This window comes from Erpetoichthys calabaricus, chromosome 2 (assembly GCF_900747795.2).
Source record: "Erpetoichthys calabaricus chromosome 2, fErpCal1.3, whole genome shotgun sequence".
NCBI lineage: Eukaryota > Metazoa > Chordata > Cladistia > Polypteriformes > Polypteridae > Erpetoichthys > Erpetoichthys calabaricus.
The window spans coordinates 211,970,850-211,984,281 of record NC_041395.2 but is presented as its reverse complement, the minus strand read 5'-3'; the positions used below and the strand labels follow the sequence as shown (position 1 = coordinate 211,984,281).

The following is a 13,432-nucleotide window of genomic DNA, read 5'->3' as shown; positions in this document are numbered from 1 at the left end:
AATCTCTCCAGTTCAGTTAAATTTGATGGCTGCCGAGCATGAACAGCCTGTTTCAAATCATCCCATAGATTTTCAATGATATTCAAGTCAGGGGACTGTGACGGCCATTCCAGAACATTGAACTTCTTCCTCTGCAAGAATGCCATTGCAGATTTCGAACTGTGTTTTGGGTCATTGTCTTATTGGAATATCCAACCCCTGCGTAACTTCAACTTTGTGACTGATGATTGAACATTATCCTGAAGAATTTGTTGATATTGGGTTTGAATTCATTCGACCCTCAACTTTAACAAGTGCCCCAGTCCCTAAACTAGCCACACAGCCCCACAGCATGATGGAACCTCCACCAAATTTGACAGTAGGTAGCAGGTGTTTTTCTTGGAATGCAGTGTTCTTTCTTCCACCATGCAAAGCGCTTTTTGTTATGACCAAATAACTCAATTTTTGTCTCAACAATCCAAATCACTTTGTTCCAAAATGAATCTGGCTTGTCTAAATGAGCATTTGCATACAACAAGCGACTCTGTTTGTGGCGTGAGTGCAGAAAGGGCTTCTTTCTCATCACCCTGCCATGCAGATGTTCTTTGTGCAAATTGCGCTGAGTTGTAGAACAATGTACGGATACACCATCTGCAGCAAGATGTTCTTGCAGGTCTTTGGAGGTGATCTGTGGGTTGTCTGTAACCATTCTCACAATCCTGCACATATACCGCTCCTGTATTTTTCTTGGCCTACAAGACCTGAGTTTAACAGCAACTGTGCCTGTGGCCTTCCATTTCCTGATTACATTCCTTACAGTTGAAACTGACCGATTAAACCTCTCAGATGGATTTTTGTAGCCTTTACCTAAACCATGATACTGAACAATCTTTGTTTTCAGATCTTTTGAGAGTTGCTTTGAGGATCCCATGATGTCACTCTTGAGAGGAGAGTCAAAGGGAAGCACAACTTGCAATTGACCACCTTAAATACCTTTTCTCATGATTGGACACACCTGTCTATGAAGTTCAAGGCTTAACGAGCTAATCCAACCAATTTGGTGTTGCAAGTAATCAGTATTGAGCAGTTACATGCATTCAAATCAGCAAAATTACAAGGGGACCCAAATTTTTGCACAGCCAGTTTTTCACATTTGATTTAATTTTATACAACTAAATACTGCTTCACTAAAAATCTTTGTTCAGAAAGCACCCCAGTACTCAGATGTTCCTAGGAAATGAAAGGCATACCACTGTTATCTTTTTTGTTGAAAGTAGAGTAAATTATTATGCAGGCTGAGAGGGATTCCCAAACTCTTTCATATGACTGTAATTAAAAAAATACAGTTTTCTAAGTTTGAGTGTTATGGTCAAAGCTGGGCTCATGTTTAAGGTGTTTCTTTTTATCTTCTTTGTTCTTTTTTCATTATCTTTCATTGCATTCCATTTTTTTTCTAATATGTTCTGTACATTAATTATGTATACTCTGTTATATTTTCTCTGTTTGGTTATTATACAGTATCTACAGTATGTTTGCCTTGGAATTCTCTTATGTTCCTTGCATTTTGTGGGTGGATCCCCAAGAGGTAGGGCCATCCATCTATCACAGTACAAGGACCTCCCCAGGCCTATAAAGGAATGCTGGGAACTGAAGTCCAGGCATTTCATTCTAATATGTTCTAGTGGATTTATATAGTTCTCGTGAGTATTGTGACTTTCTTTGATTTTTTTGATTTGGTTGTTGAATTTTTGCTTTGTTCTTGAATTACTCTCTAGGATTTTGATTTGGATCTTGTTTGCTGTGGATTATCTTTTAGGTAAGTCATTTTTGATTATTTATTTATTTTAGCTCCTGTGTTCTTTTTACTGTATATTCCTACTTCTGTCAATAAATCTAGCTTTTATAAAGATTTAACTTGGCCTCACTTTATATAAGCCAGGCACTGACAGATTTTCGCCCTTGTGAGGCATTTTGAGAATCTCTTTAAACTTTATAGAATATATATGTATTCTTTGAACCTTGTGGGTGAAATGTATTTTGGCCAGATGTAGGTCAACACTAGCCACTCAAGTGGACCTTTTCTGGGCAGGCAGGTGGAATTCAGGCCTGCTTCTTTGGGTGTTTTTGAAGGCCTCACACCACTTTTGCCCACTTGTGAGATTAATTCATAAAACTCTTTATTTGTGTTTATAAAAGAAAGACGAGCAAAATTTTATATATTTAGATATATATTAAGTATTTTAAAGACTCTGCAATATCTGCAAATATCATGATAGGTTTTATGTGTGCTGGCTATTTTTATGTAGTATTTATATTTTTCTCAAACTTCTGTGACTAAGCATTTCACTGTAATTTGCACTACATGACAAAAACAAATAAAATTTGATTTTTATTTTTGATTTTCCATGCAGTATCACCCACTGTACTATGTAGCAATGTCAAACAAAAAATAAAATGTAAAATAAATATTCTAAACAACACAAAATCAGCTGTGCTTGAACATGGAGTACTATCATGAATTGTGTTAAATCACAAACCTATGAGACGAACAATTTCAAATAACCTACACAGTAATAAATAAGAAAAAATACTCAAATGATATTCTACAGCCATATAGTATATGAGGGGGTACCCAGAAACAACCAGAATCTGCACTTGGAGCACAATCTAGACTTAGTTGTGAATTTCTCTGCTAGGTATATCATACTTACAGTTTTCTGTGGCAGTCTGCCAAGTGGCGTTGCTCTGTATTGTTCGTATGGCATTCAATGTTGGTTTTTCTAGGTGCTTATTAAACGTGTTCTGCGATTTTTGTGATGTGTGATCATAAAGAACAGCGAGTCTGCGTTAACTTTTGTTTTCTCTTAGGGAAAACAGCTGCTGAAACTGTAGTGATGCTTGAAACAGCTTTTAAAGAAGAGGCTTTAATAAAACACAGGTCTACAAGTGGTTTTCGTGTTTCAAACGATGAGAAATGTCATTTGAAGACCAACCAAGATCTGTCCGACCTTCCAGAATTAGGAGTGACGAAAGTTCGCAATGTAATTTACGAAGATCATCATCGGATTATTGAAAAAATTTCTGAATTGACTTGTGTGTCTTGGAGTTCTTGCCACCTTCCCTACTCTTATGATCTTTGTCTTTGTGACTTTTTCTTGCTCCTGCATAGAAAACAAGAACTCATAGGAAAGCATTTTTGTATCATGAAGGGAAGTCAAAGAAAAATTGCTGCAGGCATTGGACAATGTTCTTCTTAAGCAATTCCAAAAATGTTTCCACCAGTGGGAAAACCATTGGGACAAGTGCATTCATTCACATGGAGAGTACTTTGAAGGAGACTAGAGTTTCAGTAAGTGAAAATTATTCTTTTTTTTTTTTTAATTCTGGTTGTTTTTGGGGACCCCCTCATATTTGTGATGAACTCATGGCTACTGTCTATTGCATTCATAAGAATTAACTGGTATGAATTCCACTATGGTTTGTCTTTCAACTGCACATGTCTAGTTATGCAAGGCATTATACTTTTTGGAGTTACCTACTTTGTTGGCCCTCTAGATCTCAAAAAAACTAATTTTTAATTCATTATGGACCATATTTTGTGCAGGAAATTTCACCCTTGAGATAAAGCTTAAACCAATAGTTGTCTTCACCAAAAATGATCAGAAGTGATCATATGATCCCAGATGCTCAACCCCTAATGGGATACAAGGGGTCAAGGTTACTTCTTTTCACAAAACTTTTTTAAAAATGGTGACTGGTAATATAGGTATGAGGAGTGTTGCTGTATGATATTTTGAGGTTGCTAATCACGAATATGATAATATTTTTGATATCTGATTCTTTACTGATGGTCTTAGCCCTCTAAAAGCCACTCCCAGAATGTTAAAAATGATACATTTCAAACATAAGCATGTGGGGTATCAGTCATTGCAGATATGTTATTTTTGATTATTTACTAGGGAGCTAGCCCTTTACGGACCTCTGTTACAATTACAACATTTAAATTGAAGCATACATTTAAACTATTCTTGTTTATTATGTACTTCTATTTATGAGGTAAATCATTAAATGTCTTACATACACCCCAAATTAGGGCAGCTTATGCTAATTCAGACTTTTTTTATAATTTACATATAATAAAGGAATTGCTCTCCTAGCCAATATTTGTGTCATTCACCCTCATCTCATGATTTTAGGAGACCATAGTCTTAAGCTGAGAAACCAAGACTCCACAGGCATGGAGGTACAGTTGTATAAAGGATGTAGTGATGGATTTTTTCATGTTCCCTTGCAGACTATTCATTCTTTACAAAATGGCTAAGGAGATGTTCTGCCTACATTTAATTAAATTTTAATTCAACACTTTTAAGCCTAAACAGTACCTGCATTTTAAAACAAAAAAATACAGCGTACTTAAGACAAACATAAGAACCCTGTGGCACTTCTACAGCTGGCTTAGCAAGCCATGAATCCTGAACAGTGGATGACGTGACTTGTCTACACACCACCACATGCATCTTCTCACCTCCTTACTCTCTATCACTGCCCTCTGGCCTCTGCTCCTCTCAGAGGCTGAGTGCTGGTTCCTACTCTTCTTTCAGTTGTGCACTCTCCTAGTTTCTGTAATAGAAATGCAAAGGAAAAAATCCCCTAACAGAGATACCACCAAAGCAGCTGCCAAATCGAAACAGGGAACATCAATCTAAAGCTCCTTGTAGTGGCTCCTCAATTCAGTTAAAGTTATCACTAGCTGACCTTTATTTACTGTACATAGGAAAGCCCTTTTGTTAGATTAATAAAGTTACTTTCTCTGGTAATTTCTTTGAGTGGCTTTCTGATTTTTTATTTTGATCCAGTTGTGTTTTTAATTAAAAACTCATGTAGTCATTCTGGTTTTGTTACTGATTTCTTAGATGTGATTGAATTGATCTCTGGTCTGTTCCTGAATTATTCAAAAATAAAATTTTCATCTCTTTATGAATACAGCACATCAAATCAATCACAGCAATGGCATCTTGCATTCATAAATTTATTTCTCAAATACAGCCAATACCAAAAAAACAGAGTTTTCTAAAAGGCTAAAGAAATTATACCAGGAATTCATGCCTCAGGCTAACATGTCAGTTTCAGCTAATACTAGGAAGCAACCACGTTGACAAAGTAAAATGATTTATATATGACTTTAATAGACTCCTACTAACTGTAATTAACAATATTTAAAATAAATAGGGCTAGGAACCTTAGCAGTTTTAAATTTTTAAGATGTCAGAAGAAGAAAAAAAAATTGAAACCTCAACACAACCAATAGGCGTCCACATTACATTACATGCATATACAGACTGACTGTTTTCTCCTCTTCATTTTCAGTAAAAAGCCTTCATCTTCCTGCTTCAACAGAAGCTACAGTAAAAGAGGAAAGTAAAGCTCTAGTGCATGAAGTGTGAATCTAGAATGAATACATTTGTTGATAAAAACAATATGAACATATTATTTATGACATAACAAGTTGTGAATGTTTTGTTAAGTCAATGGTTTGACTTGATGGGCCTAAATTTGAGTATCTTCATACAGTAAGTGGTATGATTTTATTTAGAAAAATGTAAGGAACAGATATTATGTCTTAAATATGCTCAGTAACCTCCTTGGTGCAACTATTCATTGTAAAACACACATCACTTTTCAATGGTTTTAACCCTTAAGAATTGTTCTGTTGTATAAATCTTTGGGAAATCAGGTGTACTCATTACATGTTGCATGTTGGACGTATTGAAAAGGTAACTTGTATTCAGCAAATAAAATTCTAAACAAAAGTAACGTTTAACATGCCCAGAGGCATTTCTGCATGAAGTAGTCTTGGGGCACAACCCCACCAGATGTTGTACAATGGAATAATAAGTTCCTCTGAGTAACTTACTATTAAAATGTTCGTAACAACCCTCAGATATGTTCTCACACACTTGCGTTCAAATTTTCTTTCAATTGCTTAATGTTACTTACCTAGAAAAATATTGCTTCTTGTAGCATGTGAAATTGCCTTTGTGTCAGCTCAGTAGCCGGACCAATTGGCCCTGCAGTGTTCTCTATACCCTTGGGTGTGTGTGCACATGTGCAACCTGAACTTACCAGTTTAGAGATGGGGCTTGAAAGTCATTACCCACATTAATATGATTGATTTTTTTTTCTGGTTTAGAAGGGTGGTTATCTTGCTTTTTCTAATCAAGACCAGTTGGGATATGCCAGCAAACAGGTAAAAAAGTCCAGCACTATTTTCTCCCTTGGAAAAAAAAGAGGACTGTAATTTGAAGGAAGAAAAAAAAAGATCAATATTCGGAATGCTGACATTAAAGATGAGGCTGCATCTTGATTTTCGCCCACTGCTGAAATGTGTTAAATTTGAAAAAGTCAAAAAGAACCCTTATGTGTGCTCTTTTCAGCAGCACTGTTTCCAACAAGCACAAAGTCCTGGTGCGGAAAGAACAGGTATATATGTAGAAATTAGTTCTTTTAATTGTTTGCTGGCCTTGGAATGACTAGAAAACACCTGGCCACAGTGGTCAGTGCTTCTACTGGACATGCACTGGCAGATAAGTGTGTTAATTATGCAGTTTGTGTTGTCTGCCTGTTCTTTCCATGTTATTGTACGTTGTCCTTTTTCACCTCAAAAATAATCAATTCTAAACCTGAGGTTTTGCCACTTCATTTTAGGCACTTTACTTAACGTTTAAATCTATATGGCTTTATATTGTCAGATGATAACAATGACAGAAGCAGACAAGGTACCAGCATCCTATTGTCTGATTGATTTTGTGTGATGTGATATGTGTCATTAGATAGATAGATAGATAGATACTTTATTAATCCCAAGGGGAAATTCACATACTCCAGCAGCACCTTACTGATACACAAAAACAATATTAAATTAAAGATTGATAATAATGCAGGTAAAAAAAACAGACAATAACTTTATATAATGTTAACGTTTGCCCCCCCGGGTGGAACTGAAGAATCGCATAGTTTGGGGGAGGAACGATCTCCTCAGTCTGTCAGTGGAACAGGACAGTGACAGCAGTCTGTCGCTGAAGCTGCTCCTCTGTCTAGAGATGACAAGTTTAGTGGATGCAGTGGATTTTCCATAATTGATAGGAGCCTGCTGAGCGCCCGTCGCTCTGCCACAGATGTCAAACTGTCTAGCTCCATGCCAACAATATAGCCTGCCTTCCTCACCAGTTTGTCCAGGCGTGCGGCGTCTTTTTTCTTAATGCTGCCTCCCCAGCACACCACCGCGTAGAAGAGGGCACTCGCCACAACCGTCTGATAGAACATCTGCAGCATCTTATTGCAGATGTTGAAGGACACCAGCCTTCTAAGGAAGTATAGCCGGCTCTGTCCTTTCTTACACAGAGCATCAGTATTGGCAGTCCAGTCTAATTTATCATCCAGCTGCACTCCCAGGTATTTATAGGTCAGCACCATCTGCACACAGTCACCTCTGATGATCACGGGGTCCATGAGGGGTCTGGGCCTCCTAAAATCCACCACCAGCTCCTTGGTTTTGTTGGTGTTCAGGTGTAGGTGGTTTGAGTCGCACCATTTAATAAAGTCATTGATTAGGTCCCTATACTCCTCTTCCTGCTGCCCACACCTGATGCAGCCCACGATAGCAGTGTCGTCAGCGAACTTTTGCATGTGACAGGATTCTGAGTTGTGTTGGAAGTCCGATGTATATAGGCTAAACAGGAGCGGAGAAAGTACAGTCCCTTGTGGCGCTCCTGTGTTGCTGACCACAATGTCAGATGTGCAGTTCCCAAGACGCACATACTGAGGTCTGTCTTTAAGATAGTCCACGATCCATGCCACCAGGTATGAATCTACTCCCATCTCTGTCAGCTTGTCCCTAAGGTGCAGAGGTTGGATTGTGTTGAAGGCGCTAGAGAAGTCTAGAAGCATAATTCTTACAGCACCACTGCCTCTGTCCAAGTGAGAGAGGGATCAATGTAGCATATAGATGATGGCATCCTCCGCTCCCACCTTCTCCTGATATGCAAACTGCAGAGGGTCGAGGGCGTGTTGAACCTGTGGCCTCAGGTGGTGAAGCAGCAGCCTCTCCATGGTCTTCATCACATGTGATGTCAGAGCAACAGGCCAGAAGTCATTCAGCTCACTAGGACGTGATACCTTTGGGACTGGGGTGATGCAAGATGTTTTCCAAAGCCTCGGGACTCTCCCCTGTTCCAGGCTCAGAGACAGATATTATGTCTTAGAGACAGAGGGACAGATATTAGTAGTTAGGTAAGTTAAAATTCATTAATGTTAAAATTCAAAGAATCTCCATACAGTAAATGAAGAAAAATTCTGGTATGGCCCAACCAGAAGTTTCACGCTAAAACTTCCTGAATATGTCCCTTTTTCAATTAATATGTGCTGAACAATCAAATGAAAGTAAGGCTGTAAAAGCCATTCTTTCCTAAAATCAAGGCTCCTCCCGGTAACTCATTAATAACTGTAAACTATTGCTGCTTTCAGCATTATAATAATAATACTGATCAAAGCATTAATGGTCACTGAATTTCTTCCTTTATCTCTTTTCCCACATCCCTGTTTGTAATATTTGGCCTAAAGAAGGTTGTCCCATAACACATTTGAATCCAGAGAAGACATTCAAACTGAGTATTAAGAGTGCACATGTGTGTGAGAAAACACTAGTTATTGCAGTGCCATCATGACCTAAGTTGTATTGGAGTTATCCACAATCTTATAAACAGGCTCGTGTTCTTCAATAAGAAATCCTTCTAGTATTTAAGTAAGTACTCCATGGACAACAGGGTTCTGTTCTGCATGTGTCAGTGCATGCATTTTCTCAAATGATTTGTTATTTAAAGTAAGTAATTTATGGATATCATCTGATCTACAAAAAGGAGAATTTGTGTACAAACTCCTATTTAGAGGTTAGTCAGACACGTGACACAAAAGCTTTCCTTTTTTCAGATTTTTTCAGCAGCTTTTCTCAATACAAAGTTATGAAGTGTTTTGTTTCCTCTCTCTCTGAGGCCTTTTGTACTAAGTCATTATTAAGAGCTATTATGCTTTATGAAGGGTGCTGTTGTGTTATTGTATAAACCCACTCAAGTAAATGCTTTGGAGTAGGCTACAGAGCCATAATACACACATTCTTCTATAAAAGAATAATTTTGAAGTAAAAGATATCCACATGTATATATTACACAATATACATTTTTATCAATATATAGATGTTGCTTGTTTGCAGCACCAACAGCTTTGTGTAAGTGATGCGTGTTAGTACATGTGAATAGACACAGCTCTGCTAACTTGGCTGTTTACATACCACTTAAACATACTGTACATTATGGAAGATAATTTGTCCTCACAATTAATAAATGATTACAAAAAATAAAAATAAATGATCTTTATTTTCTTTACCTCTATGCATGCATTGATGTGCTCAAGCAACTACTTGTTACTTCTGGAAAACTACAGAGCTGAATAATTTGGTTCATCTTATTGCCTTCATGTAGTGAACATTTGAATGCCTTCATTCATCCATTTCAAAACCAAGTATTGATTTCAATATGTACGGTAACACAAAATGCATGTACAAACAGTTCAAAATTTGGGTCACAAATAACCTATAGCTGAAGCACAATTCAATAGTCCACACAGTATAATGGCTATTTTTAAAAGTGTATACATTCAGCACCTTCTCTGATGTGTAACATATACTTCTGAACATTGCCTTGCAAAGTTTATTTTGAGTCTGTAGAATATAGAATTATAATTGAATAAGTAACAGAGTAGAATAATGTAGAATATAGAATTATAAAATAATAAGACTAGTGTGGGCAGCACGGTGGCGCAGTGGTAGTGCTGCTGCCTCGCAGTAAAGAGACCCGGGTTCGCTTCCCAGGTCCTCCCTGCGTGGAGTTTGCATGTTCTCCCCGTGTCTGCGTGGGTTTCCTCCGGGTGCTCTGGTTTTCTCCCACAGTCCAAAGACATGCAGGTTAGGTGCATTGGCGATCCTAAATTGTCCCTAGTGTGTGTTTGGTGTGTATGTGTGTGTGTGTGTGCCCTGCGGTGGGCTGTCACCCTGCCTGGGGTTTGTTCCTGCCTCGTGCCCTGTGTTGCCTGGGATAGACTCCAGCAGACCCCCTTGACACTGTGTTAGAATATAGCGGGTGGGACAATGACTGACTGATTAAGACTACTGCACTACAGTGCTGCCCTTCTATGTTATATCACCAAATTAAGTAGCTTTTTTTAATGCAGAACATCAAGTATTTTAAAAAAAATCATGTACATTGTGTCATTAATGTTGTGAAACTGTGTTTCATGTAACAACACTATTTGTTTCTGTTTCATAGGTAAACTAAAAAAACTATAGTTATGCACATTATACTGTGAAGACAGATACTATTTTGGTGTGTAGCAATTTCAAATGAAATCTATATATTGTATGGATGATGTGGCATGGTGGTACAAGTGGGTAATACTGCTGCTTCACAAAATTCAGCATCCAGGATTTGTCTCTTTCACCCAGTGATTGTCTGTGTGGAATATGCATGTTTTCCACCTTATCTATATGGACTTACTTCTCTTATCAAAAAGAGATGTATTTTAGGTTAAATAACACTAGTGTGAGTGACTGTAAGTATGCTCATCTGAATGTCCTGCACTGGACTGGCACCCTGTCCCAGATTACTTCCTATTTTGATCCCTGTGCTGTCAGGATAGACACCAGGCATCAGAAATGCAGGTTTGACTATGTGTTGTTTATGTCCCAGGTCCTCCCAGTGTGGTGTTTACATATTCTCCCCATGTCTGCGTGGGTTTCCTCCCACCACACAAATACATATAGGTTAGGTGAATTTGTGAAACTAAATTGGTCCTAGTGTGTGTTTGGTGTGGAGGTGAGCGTGGCTGTGTTCACCCTGCGATGGACTGGCACCCTGCTCAGGATTTGTTCCTGCTTTGCTCCATATGCTAGCTGAGGAGCCCACGCCCCCCACAGGCCTGGATTAAGCAGGCTAGAAAATGACATGATCATGTATGTATCTTTCCTTTTCACAACAAACAAATTGATGTATTCAAACTTTATTGAACTGACCCTATGTGGGTGAGAGTGATTCTGATCTGCAGTAGCCTCATCACTCTTGGTTCTTGTCTTTCAAATAGTACCACCAGGGTAGACTTCAGCTGACTGGGTGCCTTAATTGAAATAAGCAGCTTCATAAAATCTATGTATGGATGGAAAAATTAGCCGTACCTGTGCACAACAAAGTATGATGTTTACCCACCAATGCGAGGTAGGCTGATGATTATATAAAATATATGGAAGAGAAGGTCTGTGATACGGTTTGCATATTTGCAGCTGGAGATATACAAACCCCCCACCCTCTTGATCATACTGACTTAGTCACCTCCCCCCCCCCCCCCCCCACACCCCCCCCCCTTAATGTGTTGCTATATATTGCCTTTGATTCTTGTAAGTCTAAGCATTATCCTCTGATGAAGACCCCTGGTAGGGGTTGAAAGCTCAGGAATAAAAACTAATTTATGATACGTGATTCATTTTTTTTCTCCCTTTGTGGATCTCCAGCTGCAAATATATATATATATATCTCGCAGTCCAGTGAAGCCCAGATGTTTCAGAAAAGTTACGGGGAAATGGCTAAAAGCCCATCTTATCTCTGGGGGTTTGATCACCTTTCATTAACACTTGCAGTTGTATTTTATATTATCTTGGCTAAATTTTTATGAAATGGATTTATGAGATATCAAAATTGTGGAACCTTTAACCTCACTAAGATGACTAATAGAGAGTTAGAAGTTTCCTCCACCTGTTTTCTCCAGTACAGACTCACACATAGTACAATGTGTAAATAATATCTAATGACAACTAAAAGTTTAATTTTTGATAAATGTTGCATTGTTCTTTCAATTTTTAATTTACATTTTGAATATACAGTACAACTATTGAATTGTTTAAATACTGTATAAAAGTTTCTGTTAAACTTGAAACATAACATTTTAACATATAGCATTTAATCTGTTTTAGATGTGCTGCCGTCATCTACATATGAGACGGTGGTCTCAGTCACGTTAAGAAATTGCCACAACCACCTGCCCTTGGTTTAGACTCATGATCCTTAACAAATCTAAACAAAACTGCCATTTGTAAAAAAAAAAAAAAAAAAAAAAAAAAAAAAAAAAAAAAAAAAAAAATTAATTATGGAACACATGAAACAAACCAAGGGTAAAATGTCAAAAAGCACTTACCCTAAGAAACTGTTAAAATGTATACAAAAGGCTAAACATGAACATAGCTTTAATATTATTTTTGCAACAACTTCATAATAAATTAAATAATACATATGAAAATTAAAATCTAGATTTAAATAGTCATAACTGTAGTTTAAATATCGGAAATAAATTGTACAAAATAAGAAATATAAAGGATATTTAAACTATTACCTTTGCTGGTTGCTTGTATTTGAGTAATGCTGTCCATTAGCAAAACTAAAATCAGTGACGTTGGGACATCAAAGAAAAATCTTGATCTCATATTACTGTTCAGTTTTAAAACTTGAAAGAATACAAAAAAGTTCCAGGCGCAATTAAGGAGCTGCACTAATGCATAGCAGCCTGCTCTCACAGCAGTTTCTGAGTGTGTCTAAATGAGTTGGTTTGCTTATGTCCTCCCCTTCTTTCCCTCTCCCTCCCTTTCTTTCTCACAGCAAAACTGGACCAACACTCCATGCCTGCTGCAGAGTGTCCTGCTACAGTAGCCAGAATGTCCATTCAGATTGTTATTTCATGCATCACAAATGCCATGGTCCAGAGGCTTATTAAGGTGGCATGAGTGTTTTCATTTTAATGCATTCAATGTAACAAGAATTAGGTCTCCTTAAAAGAAATTATTTTTTATTTTGGCATATTCACACAATCCCACTTATATTAATATTGATTTCTATCCTATTTGGCTTCACTTACATTAAAAACAAAGCTGCTACTTTCAGAATTTTGGAAGTGATGATGCTGACAATTTAGAAATTAAGTCAAGGCTTGATATTACATGATACACACTCTGTGTGGTGAAACAAACAGAAACAAAGGGGAAAAATATGAATGACTTCTGAGAACGTCCCTATTACAATTATGCATTCAACTTTAGTTGCCCCCTTAGATAACTTCAAAATTAATACTATTGTGTATCATCTGGAAATTGATATAATGTACAATGTCAGCAGACATTAGTCTGCAAATAGATCAAGAACAGTTTTTTTTATATAACACAGTGGAATTCAGGTGGAAGTGTTGCTCCTAATTGAAGTAAATGCATAGCCAAGTAAAGGGCCCTCATAGCAAAGTCTGAGCAGGGTGTGGCATTCTAGTAGCAAAAGTTCATATAAGTATTTAATAAACTTTCTGAAAATAAGCG

General features: G+C 37.5%; 1 protein-coding gene across 1 annotated transcript in view; it reads right to left on the bottom strand.

Moving 5' to 3' along the window:
- The window catches only part of ca14 (carbonic anhydrase XIV), an 88,418-nt gene extending 75,775 nt beyond the window's left edge, over window positions 1-12,643 (bottom strand). The window contains exon 1 of the mRNA XM_051923086.1: window positions 12,460-12,643. Within this exon, the coding sequence (XP_051779046.1) occupies window positions 12,460-12,556 (97 nt within the window). The 5' untranslated portion in view covers window positions 12,557-12,643. The remainder of the gene's footprint in view (window positions 1-12,459) is intronic.
- Between the last annotated feature and the right edge of the window lie 789 nt (window positions 12,644-13,432).